We start from the raw sequence: 17322 nt of genomic DNA on the forward strand, positions 1-17322 counted from the left end.
TTCTGTGCATTATAGAATGTTTTCTTGTTAAAGAGAAGTACATGATAAAGTAGTAGTAGCTCTAATAGCTCTGAAGTTGAATTGACTTGCATTTCCTGTGTTAAAAAAGAAGGAAAATGTTAGTAGTGGAGTTAAATCTAGTTCACAGTAATTAACCTGCTCAAGATGAAAAGGCAGGTAATATATTCTGTTTCCATCTGAATGTACAAGAAAAAAAAGAAAAAAGAAATGTTTTATTTAACAACACACTCAACACATTTTATTTACGGTTATATGGCATCAGACATACATGTATGGTTAAGGACCACACAGATATTGAGAGAGAAACCCGCTGTCGCCACTTCATTGGCTATTCTTTTGGATTAGCAGCAAGGGATCTTTTATATGCACCATCCCACAGACACAGAGTAGTACATACTATAGCGTTTGATTTACCAGTCATGGTGCACTGGCTGGAACGAGAAATAGCCCAATGGACCCACCGACGGGGATCGATCCCACCTGAATGTACAAAGGCTGGTACATTTCTTAAAATAATATTCTTTGTAATCATAGTACATTTTGTTCATTGAGACCATGTTTGAGTTTGGTTTACTTGTTTGCGAAATTTAATTTGGGACATTTGTGGCCAAGAATATCATACATTAAAAACAATTAATTGAGTTCCTTTTTGTTTTGTTTCAGGTAGTGTCGAGGAACGCCATTCGGCTACAAAACCTTTGTTTTCTCTGCATCCTGTACACGGGGAGACACGAACGGGAACCGGTCGACCATTCCCAACGCATTTTCCACAGCCCAACTTTGACGATTCTAATGGGTCGAGCGCATCTGAGCACCTGCACGAGAGCAAGACTCCCATCGTGGCCGACATGGATGATGCTCAGTCTGTGACTAGTGAAAGTGATGCGTGCTCACTGCAAGATTATGTCACTCAGTCTAAACCCAGGTATTAGTCAACCAGTCATTTAAAAATTAACATCATTTACTAATGCAGGAGGGAATCGGCCTAGTGGTGAAGTGCTCATCTGATGTGTGGTTCGAGTAGCATCGATCCCCATCTATGGGCCCATTGGGCTATTTCTCGTTCCAGCCAGTGCTTAACAACTGGTGTAACAAAGTAATATTACTGTAAAATACTCTATTTCTTACATATCCTCAAAAAGCAGGTTTTAAGCACATTTAAATGTCTTTTCCAACTAAAACTTATTTACAGCCCTTGTAGCTAACTTACATATCACAAACAAATCAATTTTAAGTCCACTTAAACATCAGAAGATAGTTGATTTTGATGATGCTTTTTATCAATGCAATAACGAATGATGTTCTTACCAATGTAAGAGAGATAAAATAATGACCATTAAATAGTTTATTTGTTCATTGGTATTGGTATGTAAAGAAAAAAGTCTACCTCATATTTCTGTACCTGCAAAACTACAGAAGATGTCATTAGAAATCATTTGATCTGTTTTGATTGTTTCAGAGCGGGACCTAACTCAGTGGTAACGTTCTCGCATGATGTGCAGTCAGTCTTGGATTGATTCCTTTTGATGGGCACATTGGGTTATTTTTCGTTCTAGCCATTGCACCACTACTGTTATATCAAAGGTCATGGTATGTGCTATCCTGTCTGTGGAATGGTGCATATAAAAGATTCCTTAAGGGTGTATACTACCAAATCAAATCCCATAGACGACAATAGTAACATATGTGACTAAAACTCCTACCTGCAGCGTATCAATCGACATAAATGCCACGGATATAAATACTACCACCCCTCACACTTAAAGTGAATCATACATGTTTCAAGCACAAGGCTACTTGACACATTGGTACTAGATGAAATAAAATTGCATATTTTTTTTACTCAGATGAAACTATTATTTTTACAACCAACACACTCACATTTATAACCGATCACAGGACTTGTGCTGTTCACATCTCTATCAAAAGTTGGGTGCACCTTGAACTTTGACCCAGCCGGAACTTATTTGGTCTAGTACTACCTATAATACCAATGGAAACTGTCATGGATTTCCTCTCTAAGTCTATATGTCACAATTACCAAATGTTTGACATCTAATAGCCAATGATTAATAAATCAGTGCGCTCTAGGGGTTTCATTAAACAGAAACACTATTTTGATTTTTACAGGATTATTTCAAAGCAGAAAAGGCCTCTTTCAAACAAGAAAAAAAGTAAGTTACATTGTTTTGTAGATAGATTAGATATATGACATTTGAAAATGTTCATAGTATAGACATTCTAAATGTGGCTTACTGTAAAATATTTTATTTTCGTCTGGAATTTAGTTTTACATTTGAATAAAATTCGTGAAAATAAATTCTATGTAACATTAAAGGCTGACAAAAATTGGATATTAAAACAAAAATAGTCTCGTTCAATCAGACCTGAGACCTCGTTAGTTTCTGTTGCATGGAACTAGTAGTAACAATACAACACTTTAAATTAAAAAAATATATACACATGTAAATACAGACCGTGTATTATCAGATAATAAACAATACTAAGTTTTGTATGTGCTGACCATAAAAGCAATGCACATGTTTTAAAAACGGAAGTAAACATCACAGTATGTTAAAATGTGGAAGTGAAACAAATCCGGGTTGGGCATGTACAACGAAACTATACTCGTAGTTCATATTGGGCCTTCACATTAAAGGTTTTGCCTGTTGGTCAATCACAAAACGTACTGAACGAGTATTTTGACTAATAAATATTGTTTAAATCAAACTTGAGCTAGCATTGCCCCTTTAAATTTCGTTTTGCTTTTGGGTTTTTTTTTTTTTATAACAAGTTTGAGGATTACGGAAAAGCAAACAGGGTAGCCTAAGCACCACGTGTAAGCTTACAGTACTTTGTAAACAATAAATATTAAAATTAGTGTACTTAAGGGGGTTTTTTTATTGGGGGAAGAGATGGGGAATTTGTGAAAATAATTGCTTGCAAACTGATTACTTTTCATTAAATCACAAAAAAAATTCCTGCAAAAATAAGGTATTTTACAGTAACCAGAATGGTTGCATCTTACCAAGGTAGGTAATATTTTGGTTCTATGAATTATGAAACTGTTTATAAAAAACAAATAACAGAGACGAATGGAGAGTTATATGAGGATATTCACAAATTAAAATTTATCATTAAATAATGATGTGCTATTGATGCAGTGATATCTTGGTAGTAACATAAAATATGATAATGAACACTCCCTTGTTCATAAACTACAATGAACTTCTTCTTTGTGGTATTTAATGGAACTGATCAGTGGTGAAGGGTCACCGGCCTCAATGGTGTATTGGCTTAGCTATCAGAATTGACTGATAGGTACTGGGTTCACCTCCAGGTACCGGCTCCCACATAGATCAAGTTTAACAACTCTGTTGGAAGGCATAAGGCCACTACACCGATTTCTCTCTCACTGAAGACTAACAACTAATTACTAACCCATTGTCCTGGACAGACAGTCCAAATGGCTTAGGCATTTACCTAGGACAACATGCTTGAACTTCAATTGGATATAAGCACGAAAATAACTATATAAGCCATGTGGTTGTGTACATGTTTCGTTGTGAATATTGAGTACATGGTTGTTCATTATTCTGTGTATTTTTTAGCTGTTGTTGATAAAAATAATTCATTCATTATACTTTGTTGAAGATGCTACACTTTATAATGTTTGTATAAACAAGTTGTCATTACTTTTGACCAAAAAAATAAAAAATACAAATAAAATACTGAAAGGTAATAGACGGATGTTTAATGCAGTTCAGTTGTATTTTAACAACTGTTGAAGGTTGTTAGATAAATTACTGTTTGTGCAGTGAGTCAAACTGCAGAGATTCATATTTTAAAATTTTATATAAAAGTAAGTTGTATAACACTACTTTGGATGTATTAAGAATGTTATATACCAGTCTGTTGTGTTACCCACATACCATGCTAGGTATTGGGTACATAAATGAAATAATATATCACAGGATTCTTATGTGTGTGTGGGTGGGTTTTTTGTTATTTAAATTTGTTTATCAACACACATGCGTGCGCCACATTCACTCACACACAGTGACACACACACCTCTGTTTCATTCTATTTTAGTATTTAATATTGGGTGTTGAATATATAGTTCTATATACATGTACATGTAGGTTGTGGGGATTTCAAGCCATTAATGTTATATAGTATATATTAAGAGTAATATGATTTAGAGCCAGTTTTGCTGTTTTAATTGCTACTGTATTTTTTCATTTTGTTGTTTTTTCCAGCTGGAAGATTTGTACCTTCCAGGTACATGCAGAGTACACAATTGCTAAAAAACAGCACTTCTGTTTTACCGGACAAGGTAAGTAAGAGAAGATGCAAAAACAATATGATAAGAAAAGTTCTTTAGTTCCTTAGTTACCAAATCTAGCTAATACTCACTCACTCTCCCATTCAACATTTGTCTGGCTGGTTAGCTGGATTAGGCCTAAAAATAACTTTCAGGGAACATGCTCCAAACAGAAGAGTAAAATTGGTGTTTTAGTTTGTTTTTTTGTTTTTAAAGTACAGTCAAACCCGCTTATTTGCATACCCTCGGTGCTGCTCGATTTTGTGCAATTAACCGGGTTAGTCGATTAACCGATAGAGTACCGACTTTCACTTTGTAACAGCCATCCAACTACAAAGTGGCATGGGAGACAGTCTAGCATAATGCGGTACTTCATACCGGAACTATTACAGTTAACACATGTCACATGCAGTTGGATATATATAAATGTAAAAAAATATATCTATCGATATATATAATTAGCATGGCGTTTTTGTTTTAATCTGCCAGACCAGAAATCATTTTCTAAAAAACCAACAACGTCCGTCACTGGGCGTCGTTTTCTAAAAACACAAACTGGCGTCGTTTTCTAAAAACACAAACTTTGTGCATTAAAAAAAAACCCCACTGACCATCCACTAGTGTAAACAAAGTGTATTAGCCATGTAGTTAATGAGATAAACTTGAAACAACAGAACCATCAAAAAGTTCACGTTTCATCGGTGCACGTGTTTACAAAATGACGTCAGTTTCCGGAATTACCGGGCTGTTGATTGACCGAATAGAATTACGTGAACTTGTATGCATTTGCTGGTATGGTGTTCTTTCCATCCCAAAAGATACGGCAAGCTTTGGTATTATTTGTGATCCCCAAATAATGACTTTGCTATTGTTAAGCAATTAAAGTTAAGCTCGGCTAGTGAGTCGTTATCAGTTCCAGCAGTCTGCATTGCATGCATGACCGGTCTAACACAATTGACTGACCTTCATGGTGAAGTCCGACTGATTGGTGTCTAACAATATAGCAGAAAACTTAGGGACGATCCATAAATAACGGTCTTTGTTATGTTTGTTTTTTTTGACGACCTCCCCCACCAGTCATTTTTTTTCCGCTACATTTTCCGGGAAGCAAGTGATAAATCGTTTCTTTTGCGTTTAACAGATATAGCGTACACTGCATCTAATGAATAAGTGAACAACAACCCTTTCTCGGTCACATTTATTAAAAACATAACCGCCTAGGACGATTGATCTGTAATCTTTTAATTATTAACAAGGCTTCTCAACATAACGTAATAATTGATACAGAACAATGATTGCCCTGAACACGTCAATCGAATAGGGCCTCAATAGTTTGAGTGCGCATGCGTACAAGCGCACAGGCGGTACTTCTAAAAAATAATAGTCGGAGAGTTACTTGTTATTGAGATGGCCTCTGATTAACAGCAATATATTGCAAACAAAACATTAGGTCTTAGGTTTATTCAACTTAATTATGTCATTCTTAAATCTTGTAGTCGGGTATTGTGATTCACCAGTAGTAACGTGCACACCATCTCATTTGCATGTCACACGTCGACTCTGTAAACAGCGATTACACTTACAGTCGGCTTACCACACAGTGAGCTCAAACAAAACAGATTAATCGGTGATTTATTTGAGTTTTTTTGCCAAAGTTTTATAGACATTCTCAGTCATTTGTGACATTAATTTAGCACCAAAAAAAAAAAATTCGTTATTTATATGTGCAAATAACCGATATATAGCCTGTAGTCTGTGCAATTAACCGGATGTTTTGTAGTGTTATAAGGGCAAATGGTTCCGTGTTGGGTGAAAATAGTCGATTAACCGAATTATGCTATAAACCGATGTGCAAATAAGTGGAGTTGACTGTATATATAAAAATATATGTTTCCACTGAAACCACCTTAAAATTTTAAATTACATAAAAATATTTTAAATATTCGACGTTTCGTTAGTCTAAAAACGAACATCCTCAGGAGAATAAACAAAGTGCTGGGCATATAACCAGTAAGGTATAAAACAGAGAATGCCAGCTTGGAAGTTAAAAACACAAAGCTAGGTAACAAGTTGTTGTTTTTGGGGGGGGGTTTGGTTTTTTTTTTTTTTTTTTAATTGTTTTGTTTGGAGGGGGGTTGGGGTAGTTGTGTGTGTTTTTGCTGTATTTACCCTTATGGGTCCAGTTAAAAATATATGTACTTTTCGAAAAAAACAAAAAATAAGAATAAGACTGGGAACATGCCCCTAAACACTAGGTAGAGTAAATTGGGTTTGGGTTTATTTCTTTACTACATTTACCCCTATGGGTCCAGATGAAATTGTATGTACTTTTCACCTAAATGTTAATAAGAAATAGATTTAACAAAGTGAGAATAAGACATAAAAAAACACCACATTAGGGTTGGACCTTTTTTCTAGGTAGTGTTAGATGCCTGAAAACAATTTTTCTTTTAAGTGTTATCATATTTTTCAGATAAGTACCTTTGTTTGACACCTACTAGCCGAGATATATATTTCATGCCTGGAAAGAGATGCCATTAAACATTCATTCATTTATTTGGGGCGTGACATAGCCCAGTGGTAAAGAGCTTGCCAGACATGTGGTCACTCTAGGGTTGATCCCTGTCGGTGGGCCCATTGGGCTATTTCTCGTTCCAGCCAGTGCACCACAACTGGTATACCAAAGGCCATGCTATCCGTCTGTGTGATGGTGCATATGAAAGATTCCTTGCTACAAATGGAAACTGTCGCATGTTTCCTATCTATATGTCAGAATTACCAAATGTTTGACATCCAGTAGCCAATGATTAATAAATCAATGTGTTCTAGTGATGTCATTAAATAAACTTTAACTTTTCATTCAATCATGAATTCATTCTTATTCATTCATTTGTTTTTGTCTGTCTGTCTTTATAACTATTGGTAAATTTTACCGGCCTCGGTGGTGTAGTGGTGTTAAGCCATACTTAAGGCTGGTAGGTACTGCGTTCACCTGGTATGGGCTCCCACCCAGAGCAAGTTTAACTACTAGCAATTAACAACTAACTCACTAACCTGGACACAGTCCAGGTAGCTGAGGTGTGTGCCCAGGACACTGTGCTTGAACTGTAATTGGATATAAGCATGAAAATAACTATTAAGCGAGCAAGCATAATTTGATTTTCACTTGTTTGACTGACGGCATAAACTCCAAACATTGATGTTGCATATCCGTAATTACTACTGACATTACAACCTTTAATTTCCAGAGTTCGTTATCAATGAAAAACTTCAATCAGAACAGTTCTGGTCCCACCCAAGGAAGTGAGCGCCTGGGGTCCAGAAAGGATAACAGTCTGATGTACAAAGTGTCCACAGCACGCAGTGTGGACCACTCTCGTTCGGGGTCGGGATATCGCAGTGTGGAGAGGCCGGGCTCGGCCCGCAAGAAGAAACCCAAGTCAACGGAGGAAAGACCAGAAACTCCAGTGTTACCGCCACACAAAGCCGAAGGAGCCAAAACGTCCACACCAACCCATGATGTGTCATCCATGTTGCTTCATGATGCTTCGGCTATTCACTCGGAAATGTCAATGTTGGCAGCAGGTACAACAGGCATCTCTACATTACGACCATTTTTTTTCATTTGACATTTGGTGACTTAAAACATTTCTTACTATCTATATAAAAAAAAATAGAAGTAGGTGCCATCTGGCTCCTAGATGGAAAAGTAAATGTAGATAGCTGTAGAACTTGCTTGATGTTATTTGGGTTTTATTGGTACCATAGTTCATCCATTTTAACTTATTTTCATGCTTATATCCAATTAAGGTTCAAGCACGCTGTTTTCCAGCACACACCTCAGCTATTTGGGCTGTCTGTCCAGGACAATGGGTTAGTTGTTAGTGGTTAGCAGGGCTCACCCTGGATCAAAAATACCTGTAGCCAAAATATTAGCTAAATGGAATTTTTATTAGCCATATTGAAAATGCTTTAGCCAAATTTGTTTTATGCAGTACTTTATATAGAGTATTTATATATGAATATGAAAATGTATCTTTTTCAGCTAATTGTGTACAAACTGGAATAAATAGGAATAACAAAACTTCAGTGGGGTTAGGGGCAGTTAATATATTACTTTGAGTTTTTTCAGCGGGGGTGGGGTTGGGATGGGGTTAAGCAATATCTTCAGAGTTTGAAGCCAGTACCCCATACACCCACCCACACTTCTAAGGCCTATGACATTAAATTAACAAACATACAGAGATATGGGGGTGGGTGGATGTTTATGCATGGTGTTGTTTTTTCTTTCTTCCTTTTTTCCCAAATAAAAATTTAAGAGCTTTTTTTATATATATAGAACTCATTATTTCTTTAAATAGCAATCTTTATGTTAGTTTAAATAAGTTGGGGGTTTTTTGATGTTTTTTTAAGTGACCCATCAATTCACCACCCCAAACGATTTCATAATTTGTGCCATGTTGTTGCTGTTGATTTCAGCGTCGTGTTAAATGCTTGTTGTGATTTCTGCTTATAAAATACCTCGGCTAAGAATGCCGACTTCACCAAAGTATACTCAATTTATTAAAAAAAAACAAAAAAAACAAAACAAACCCAACAACAAATCCTTTAATAAAATTAATATTTACGGTCTTTTTAAAATTCAGCTAACTTATTAAATGTCACCTCACAGTCTTACAAATTTATATCTAAAATTATCTAACAAATATGATTATTGTAAACTAATTTTATTCAGTGTACATTTAACTGCAATTTGTATAATTTAAATACTGCATGTTAATTTCCGGCGATCGCGATCTGCATGCGTGCTCTCGACCATGGGTACGAAATTAACAAAGACAAAGGAATAAACAAAAACTGCAGTTAGGTATTCATTGATGCGAATAACTATTGTTTTTCTACAAATTTACATCAAGATTTACTTTTGCGTAATCGTATTGTTTAATGTCCGCAACGATGTCTCTTGACACGCGGGTGTCAGCTGACTCTGAAACGTATATTCGCACCGAGAGCTGTCCTCAGTTCAGCCAACGAACGTTCTTCCTAAGGTTCGCGAACTATTTGATTGGTGTTCGTCGTGTCCATTTGGTTTAACGTGAAGCGCACAGACCAGTCTAACGAACGTTTTGTTTTCACTCGGTCTGGCTGAACTCAGCCTTGAGATGGCCTACATGTCTTTTGGCCCTGAACTGGCATGTGTATTTAAATTGACACGCATTGTCGGTCTGTTTTTATTACTTTGGTTCAAAGATTTTACAAAGTAAAAATAACAAATTACAGATCTTCCAGACATTGCTGTCATACATGTTGAATGCATGCCGTTAAAATTAATAACCGTGATTATTAAAATAAGCAAACATTATAAGGCCTATGCATGACACCGTTTCTCGATACCGGTCGCGAGATCGCTATTACGCTAATTGAATGTTTGAGGTGTCGGATAGATTATGTAACCGTTTGTTCACACCAGAAGACAGAACATGGCTTAGCCAAAATTTTAGCCACTTGCAAATTTTATTAGCCATTTTTTGTAAAAATTAGCCAATGGCTAATTTGGCTACCGACAGCGCGAGCCCTGGTTAGTGAGAGAGGAAAGGGTGTAGTGGTCTTAAACCTACCAACTGAGTTGTTAAAACTCACTCAGGGTGGGAGCCGGTACCGGGCTGTGAACCCTGTACCTACCAGCCTGTAGCCCAGTGGCTTAACCACTGCACCACTGAGGCCAGTGGTACCATAGTAAACAGACCTGGTTAACATATATAAACAGAATATAAATTAAATTTATCTGTTTAATATACATCCGTATGGTATAATATATGTATCAAAGAAAAGGAAGCTTGGTTGTACATGTATATAGTGCAAAAAAAAGAAGCTGAATTAATTGAGGGAATATATGCTTTTTTGGCATACCAACATGTACATACTGTGTCAGGTCTACTTACCAACATTGAAAGAAATGATGACTGTAGATTGACCACACAACTTTTGAATTAACTACTCATAAGCCAGAGCATTGTCTCATTTTGCTGTTGTGTTACCATTTCCAAGAGACTGCATTCCACACTTAAAAACCGGCCTCGGTGGCGTCGTGGCAGGCCATCGGTGTACAGGCTGGTAGGTACTGGGTTCGGATCCCAGTCGAGGCATGGGATTTTTAATCGAGATACCGACTCCAAACCCTGAGTGAGTGCTCCGCAAGGCTCAATGGGTAGGTGTAAACCACTTGCACCGACCAGTGATCCATAACTGGTTCAACAAAGGCCATGGTTTGTGCTATCCTGCCTGTGGGAAGCGCAAATAAAAGATCCCTTGCTGCCTGTCGTAAAAAGAGTAGCCTATGTGGCGACAGCGGGTTTCCTCTAAAAACAGTGTCAGAATGACCATATGTTTGACGTCCAATAGCCGATGATAAGATAAAAAATCAATGTGCTTTAGCGGCGTCGTTAAATAAAACAAACGTTTTTTTTTTTTCAACACTTAAAAATGCTGTTAGTAATGACCGTAACAAATAACTTCCAAAGACTGAGTTATCTAAATACATGTTTTACAAAGGATCAACCATCTTGTCATCAACAAAGAAACGTTTGCAAAAGACTTGAGTTTTTTCTTTGGAAGGGATGGGTGTGTGTAAAGAGGACCTGTTTCGCAAACTGACAATATTAAGTTGCTATGGTAGTAATGACATGGGAATTGGTGGTATAGCCTCACACAGCTTCATTGTACAAGCTGTGAATGAAAAATACAGTGTTTGAGAACATTAACATATAGTTTACTGGTAAAACTGAGTGGAGCAGATACATATATTAATGGGTTGGCTGGTTTATGTCTTGGTTTGTGTGTCCATTCTCAAGTGTAATTGTTCAATATCTCAATAAAAATATTTTTAGTTTTATAAACCTTTGTATGTTTGTGAAATGTTTAGGACTTCAGTATCTGGAACCATGTTTAATTTAAATTAGTAAATTCCTGGACGAATGTATCTATAGGATCATTAGACTGTGATATACAACAATCCATAAATTTTGGATGCCATTAAATTTAATTGTTTTTATTTTTCAGATGTTAATCACAGCAAATCTAGCAATAAAGGTTCTGCCCAGAAAGCACCAAAGGTAGTTGCCCTTCCACTTGGTTTGATGTTATTAATCCCTTACCGGTCCAACCCGAGGGGACTGTAGGTTTCATCTCCATCTGTCTGTCTGTCTGTCTTTCTGTCTGTCTTTCTGTCCGTCTGTTCCACATACTTTTCCAGATTTTTTTTCTGCAATGCCTCTAGACATCGAGCTGAAATGTTTTTTTATAGCTGTATTGTGTTTAAGTTTGACAATTTTGAACCTGCCTTTGTTAAATTTAAAAAAGTGACATTTGCAGCAAATAAACATGACTGAAAGGTTATTTTGGTGTATTTCACATTATCAAATGTGTAAATGTTAAATACTGGCAGACAATGTGTATATATTTTTCCATTGTTGAGGAGCTTTTGTGCCGCAGGTCATGCTCTCTACCTACGGCAATTTATATCTCAATGACAGCAATTGCCATGAATTCCGTCATTAAATTCGAGCCCTGTATTTACCAATTTTTATACACCCATCTGTTAACTTTTTCTTGTCCAGACCATCAAACCTTACATACATATGCATACAGGACCATCAAACAACATGTAGGAACAACTTGGGATGGTGGTTGGTACAAAACAAACTGTTCATCCATCCCATTGCAAACATTTCACACAATTAGACTTGAATCATACCCATAACATAGTCATTAATAATACAGATGTGGTTTTCCATCAAACTCCTGATGGGCTTATCATGTACCTCACTGGTACTCGTCAAAGTCTGCCAGATAAGTTGCAGTCTGGTCATAAATTGTTTAGTGTGTGTATCAAACTCACAAATACATTGTATTGTATTGTATGTAAGGTTACTATTAATTGAAAGGTTTATGATTTTTTTTTCCAGTTTAGTCCGCTTGAACCCCATTACGTTGTTTTCTCCGGTATCGCCGTACGTCTACTTTAAACAGTTACCTTACCTCTAATGCAACCATTAAAAAAATCAGCACACAATTTTGGCCAGTTGCATTAATTTCTTGTCAGTATTTGATCAACTTTGTACTTTGTACTCATTTAGCATGTGCTGATCTATAGCCAAATGCCAATGATTGAGAGTAGGAAATAGATTGTGGGAATTCATGCTTTTGCCAATACAGGAACAAAGTACATGTTGCATAAAATTGGGAAAAGTTTATCTGATGTCAGACAATAATACTTGCAAAAAATAAATATTTTAGATGTAAACTAGATGTGATTAAAAAAAGTGTTTTGTTTAATGACACCACTAGAGCACATTTATTTATTAAAAATGGCTATTGGATGTCAAACATTTGGTAATTTTGACATATAGTTTTAGAGACGAAACCCGCTACATTTTCCCATTAGTAGCTAGGGATCTTTTATATACACCATCCCACAGACAGGATAGCACATACCAAGGCCTTTGATATACCAGTCGTGGTGCACTGGCTGGAACGAGAAATAGCACAATGGGCCCACCAATGGGGATCGATCCCAAATCAACCACACACCAAGCGAACACTTTACCATTGGGCTATGTCTCGTCCCATATGTGATAATGTAGTTACAAATTGGAAAAACTAAATTTCACTGATAATGTTTTCACTTGTGCCACATGATGTTTGACACTGAATAGTTACTCTTTAACAAATGTGCTGTGATAGTGTAAGTATTCCTTTCCATTCATGTTTGTTAGTGACAAGTAACCACTAACCCAGTGTCTCTGGTCAGACATGCCAGATTGGTAAATTCACAAAACAATGACAAACAATTCTTAAACTTACAAACAACAAAAAGTTATAAAGTTTATAAATATGCATTTATGTCAGTTTATGACCTGTTTATGTAATGACGTCCCATTTGACATAATTTTATTGAAGGATATTCAGTTTCTTAACAATGTCCAATCAGAATAGAGTAAATTGTTTGTGCTTACACTACTAACTTCGGCTAGTGATATTTGAACAAACATATGTCACGTAAAGCAAATGCATTTATTGTGTTTGGTGTGTGACATATCTAACTGAAGTCATGCCTTACTGTGGCCATGTATGGGATATCCAGCCTGCATAGTTTCAAAGTGACCACCTGTTGAACAAATTTAAGATGTGCACAAATAGTTTATCATGGCAAATATTTGGTATATCACTATCGAAAGTTGAGTAGTATATAATGAATTGAATATATCATAATGAGTTCGATGTTTGTTGGGATGAGCCATAGCCTAGTGGTAAAGTGCTTGCCTGATGTGCATTTGGTATAAGATTGATCCCCATTGGTGGGCTAATTGGCCTATTTCCAGTTCCAGCCAGTACTCCACAAACTGGTGTAAGAAAGACCATGTATCTGTGGGATGCTGCATATAAAAGATCCCTTGCTGCTAATTTGAAAAGGTAGCCCATTGCTGGCAACAGTGAATTTCCTCTCTCATTATTTGTGTGATCCTTAACCATATAACTGTAATTAAAATGTGTTGGTTGCATTGTTATATATTACATTCCTTTTTTTTTCTTCTGTTGTTTGTTTGCCAGAAGAAGACGGACCAGCCAGTGAGTGTGCGGACGTTGAAGCTGTTGTACGCTCGGTATCTCCAGTCACTGTTTCTCGATTCTCAAGCCAAGATGTCCTTTAAAACTCAAGAGAAACAAGAAATGGTATTTCAGTGAAATTCCATTAATATATTGCTTGTTAATCTGTAGCCCGAGTACTATGACTGTAAGAGAGCTAGACGGACATTTGGACATAAATACGCTCTCATTACAGTCAGAGACCAAGCTATGTATTTTTTTGGCAGTTCCCGACAACCAAAAAGTTGGCAAAGATTTCCGCTCTAATATCACAACAATCCTATGTTTGATGTTAAATACATTTACATCGATCATTTTCGAGTTAATTGATTAAAAAAAAATCCAGATATTAATGACTAATACACACACTACAGAAAGAAACCCGACAGCACCCACATTCAGCTAAGCTTCGGCAAACTCCGGACAGCAGAATTCTAAGTTCGCCGACCTATATCGTGACGTTGCGTCACATGATCGCCCACCCAGCCATTCCGTCTACTAGGTGGAATCGCCCAGTGGGCGATCATGTGATCTACGTCACGAAATAGGTCACCAAGCTTTGTAATTCTTGCGACGGAGTGTCACAAAGCGCAGCTGAATGTGGGTGCTGTCGGATTTCTTTCTGTACTATGTGTATTAGTGATTAATATGTGGATTTTTTTTAATCAGTTAACTCGAAAATGATCGATGTAAAGGTATTTGACGTCAAACAGGATTGTTGTAGTATTAGAGCGGAAATCTTTGCCAACTTCTTGGTTGTCGGGAATTGCCCAAAAAATACATAGCTTGGTCTCTGACTGTAATAAGCGTATTTATGTCCAAATGTCCGTCTAGCTCTCTTACAGTCAGAGTACTCGGACTAGTTGATCTGTTATTGCTTGTGAAATTCCATTTACCTTTTGTTATTGCATGTTGTTCTGTTATTATTGTTTGTGAAATTCCATTAATCTATTGTTATTTCTTGGTTTAGTTGTACGTTTATTGCCTGTTTTGTTTTAAGTTTGTGTTTACTTAATTTTGATGCTACATTTGTTGGGTGTGATGACTGTTGCAGTATAACATATGCCCATTAACACCCCCACCTCACCCCATTCCCCCACCCCACCAAACAATACCTTGTATAATTAGTGAATAAGAAACACCAAAAATTTAAGTAATGTTTAATTAAATAAATGAATTAACTGCATTAATGTAAATCATTGTCAAAAATGAATTATCATATTCAAACATAATTTTTTTCTAGTTTAAAGTTCTGTCCATGAACATTTCATAAGAATGGTTCTGTGTCTAGACCATGCATTTGTCATTGGAATAAAAAATTTTTTTTAGTAGACTATTAAATAGGAAGCGATACGAGTGTTGACAGAATGAAAGGCTTCTAATCATCTAATATCTTCAGATAAAAAAATATATAATACTTGTGGTGTGATCTTATAACAGGCTGAGATGTTGGAATTATGGGAGGCAGTGGAGGAAAAAAAAAAGCAGGTATATACGTTGAGGAAGGAAATCACCAGACTAAAACACAACATCCTGTTGGATGAGCAGCTAGAGCTGCAGGTATGTATGCTCATTGGCACCTGTAGTGTAATGAGTCAATGTGAAATCTTCAATTATCATTAACAATCTTAGTTTCTAGGAAGTTAGGACTCCAGGGCTTCTCGAATGTTTATAAAAATCCACTTGCCATGGGATCAGTGATTTTAAAAATTTACTGGCCACAAGAAAATATTCACTAGCCCTACTTTACTTTAAGTAATACAATTTTAGGAAGTGTCACCTAAAGAATGTGATAGAGATTAAAAACCCTTAAATTGGGAGTGGGTGCAGGGTATTCATATTTACAAAATAGACTTAAATGTGGCATTTGACAACTCTTCTGGGGATTTTTCACTAGCTGTCGGGCATGGCGATAGTAGTTATTTACTAGCCCAACATTGAATATCACTAGCCATGGGAGTGTTGCTACCATAATCTAGAAGCCCTGCTATGACAGAGTGATCAAACATTGTGAAGGAAAAACATTGAGAAGATTGATATGTTAAATATTTTAATAGCTTCTCTTCGTGGTAGAGAACATTATTTTTGCATTTGTATTTCAAGTAAGGGATATTCTACAAGAGTTTAATACTGAAACACATTGTTAACAGCTATCATGATAACTTACTCTCCTACCTTTAATTACTGTTAGATTTACTCCTACTTTTCATCCAGACCGAAATCGTGAGACAACCCCATTACAATGACATATATGTAGATTCCAAATACTAGTATATAACTATATCGACTTTTCTGAGATCTGCTAGGAGAAAAAGCTTGTGATTTTTCGCCATCTGCCATTTTAGCTTCTTTATGGAATACTTTTCAAGACGGGTGGAAGCCTCCGAAGTACTATGACATCATGATAATTGCTTGATGTCACAACATTGTTAGATTACATCAGATCCTCTTACTCCCCTTGCAAAGTTCCATAAAAAAGCATGACGGATGGCAAAAAGTTACATTATGCTTTTTGTTATAGGAGATTTCATCGAAGTCAATCTAGGTGACATGGTTACAATATAGTATATGGAATCTATTGTGGGGAAAATCAAACAATAATCAAAGGTAGGGAGTAATTTATGTATGTATTATATTTATAATAAACTTCTAACTTTAATGCACTTTTTCATAAAACATATCTGTTATCATCCTGATGGTTGTAGTAGCTGCTAGTGCATTTTATGTGAAACTGAAAAAATTTGTACTTTGAAACTGGTGTCAGTGACTTTAATGCAGATACTTTTAAATGTGTCTGTACCTTGAAACTGGTGTCAGTGACTTTAATGCAGATACTTTTAAATGTGTCTGTACCTTGAAACTGGTGTCAGTGACTTTAATGCAGATACTTTTAAATGTGTCTGTACCTTGAAACTGGTGTCAGTGACTTTAATGCAAATAAGCTTAAATGTGTTTGTACCTTGAAACTGGTGTCAGTGACTTTAATGCAGATAATTTTAAATGTGTCTGTACTTTGAAACTGGTGTCAGTGACTTTAATGCAGATAATTTTAAATGTGTTTGTACCTTGAAACTGGTGTCAGTGACTTTAATGCAGATAATTTTAAATGTGTCTGTACTTTGAAACTGGTGTCAGTGACTTTAATGCAGATAATTTTAAATGTGTTTGTACCTTGAAACTGGTGTCAGTGACTTTAATGCAGATAATTTTAAATGTGTCTGTACTTTGAAACTGGTGTCAGTGACTTTAATGCAGATAATTTTAAATGTGTCTGTACTTTGAAACTGGTGTCAGTGACTTTAATGCAAATAATTTTAAATGTGTTTGTACC

At 36.2% G+C, this 17322-nt stretch overlaps 1 protein-coding gene across 2 annotated transcripts in view; it reads left to right on the top strand.

The window, feature by feature from the left end:
* Positions 1 to 17322, top strand: part of LOC121383323 — a 37759-nt gene that overhangs the window by 11750 nt on the left and 8687 nt on the right. Inside the window, exons 7-13 of one of the 2 annotated variants that reach the window (XM_041513277.1) lie at positions 685 to 946; positions 2152 to 2195; positions 4282 to 4358; positions 7595 to 7931; positions 11406 to 11458; positions 13956 to 14078; positions 15432 to 15551. In XM_041513277.1, coding sequence (XP_041369211.1) covers positions 685 to 946; positions 2152 to 2195; positions 4282 to 4358; positions 7595 to 7931; positions 11406 to 11458; positions 13956 to 14078; positions 15432 to 15551 — 1016 coding nt within the window. The remainder of the gene's footprint in view (positions 1 to 684; positions 947 to 2151; positions 2196 to 4281; positions 4359 to 7594; positions 7932 to 11405; positions 11459 to 13955; positions 14079 to 15431; positions 15552 to 17322) is intronic. The other variant, XM_041513278.1, reaches the window with a different exon arrangement.

This window comes from Gigantopelta aegis, chromosome 10 (assembly GCF_016097555.1).
Source record: "Gigantopelta aegis isolate Gae_Host chromosome 10, Gae_host_genome, whole genome shotgun sequence".
Lineage (NCBI taxonomy): Eukaryota > Metazoa > Mollusca > Gastropoda > Neomphalida > Peltospiridae > Gigantopelta > Gigantopelta aegis.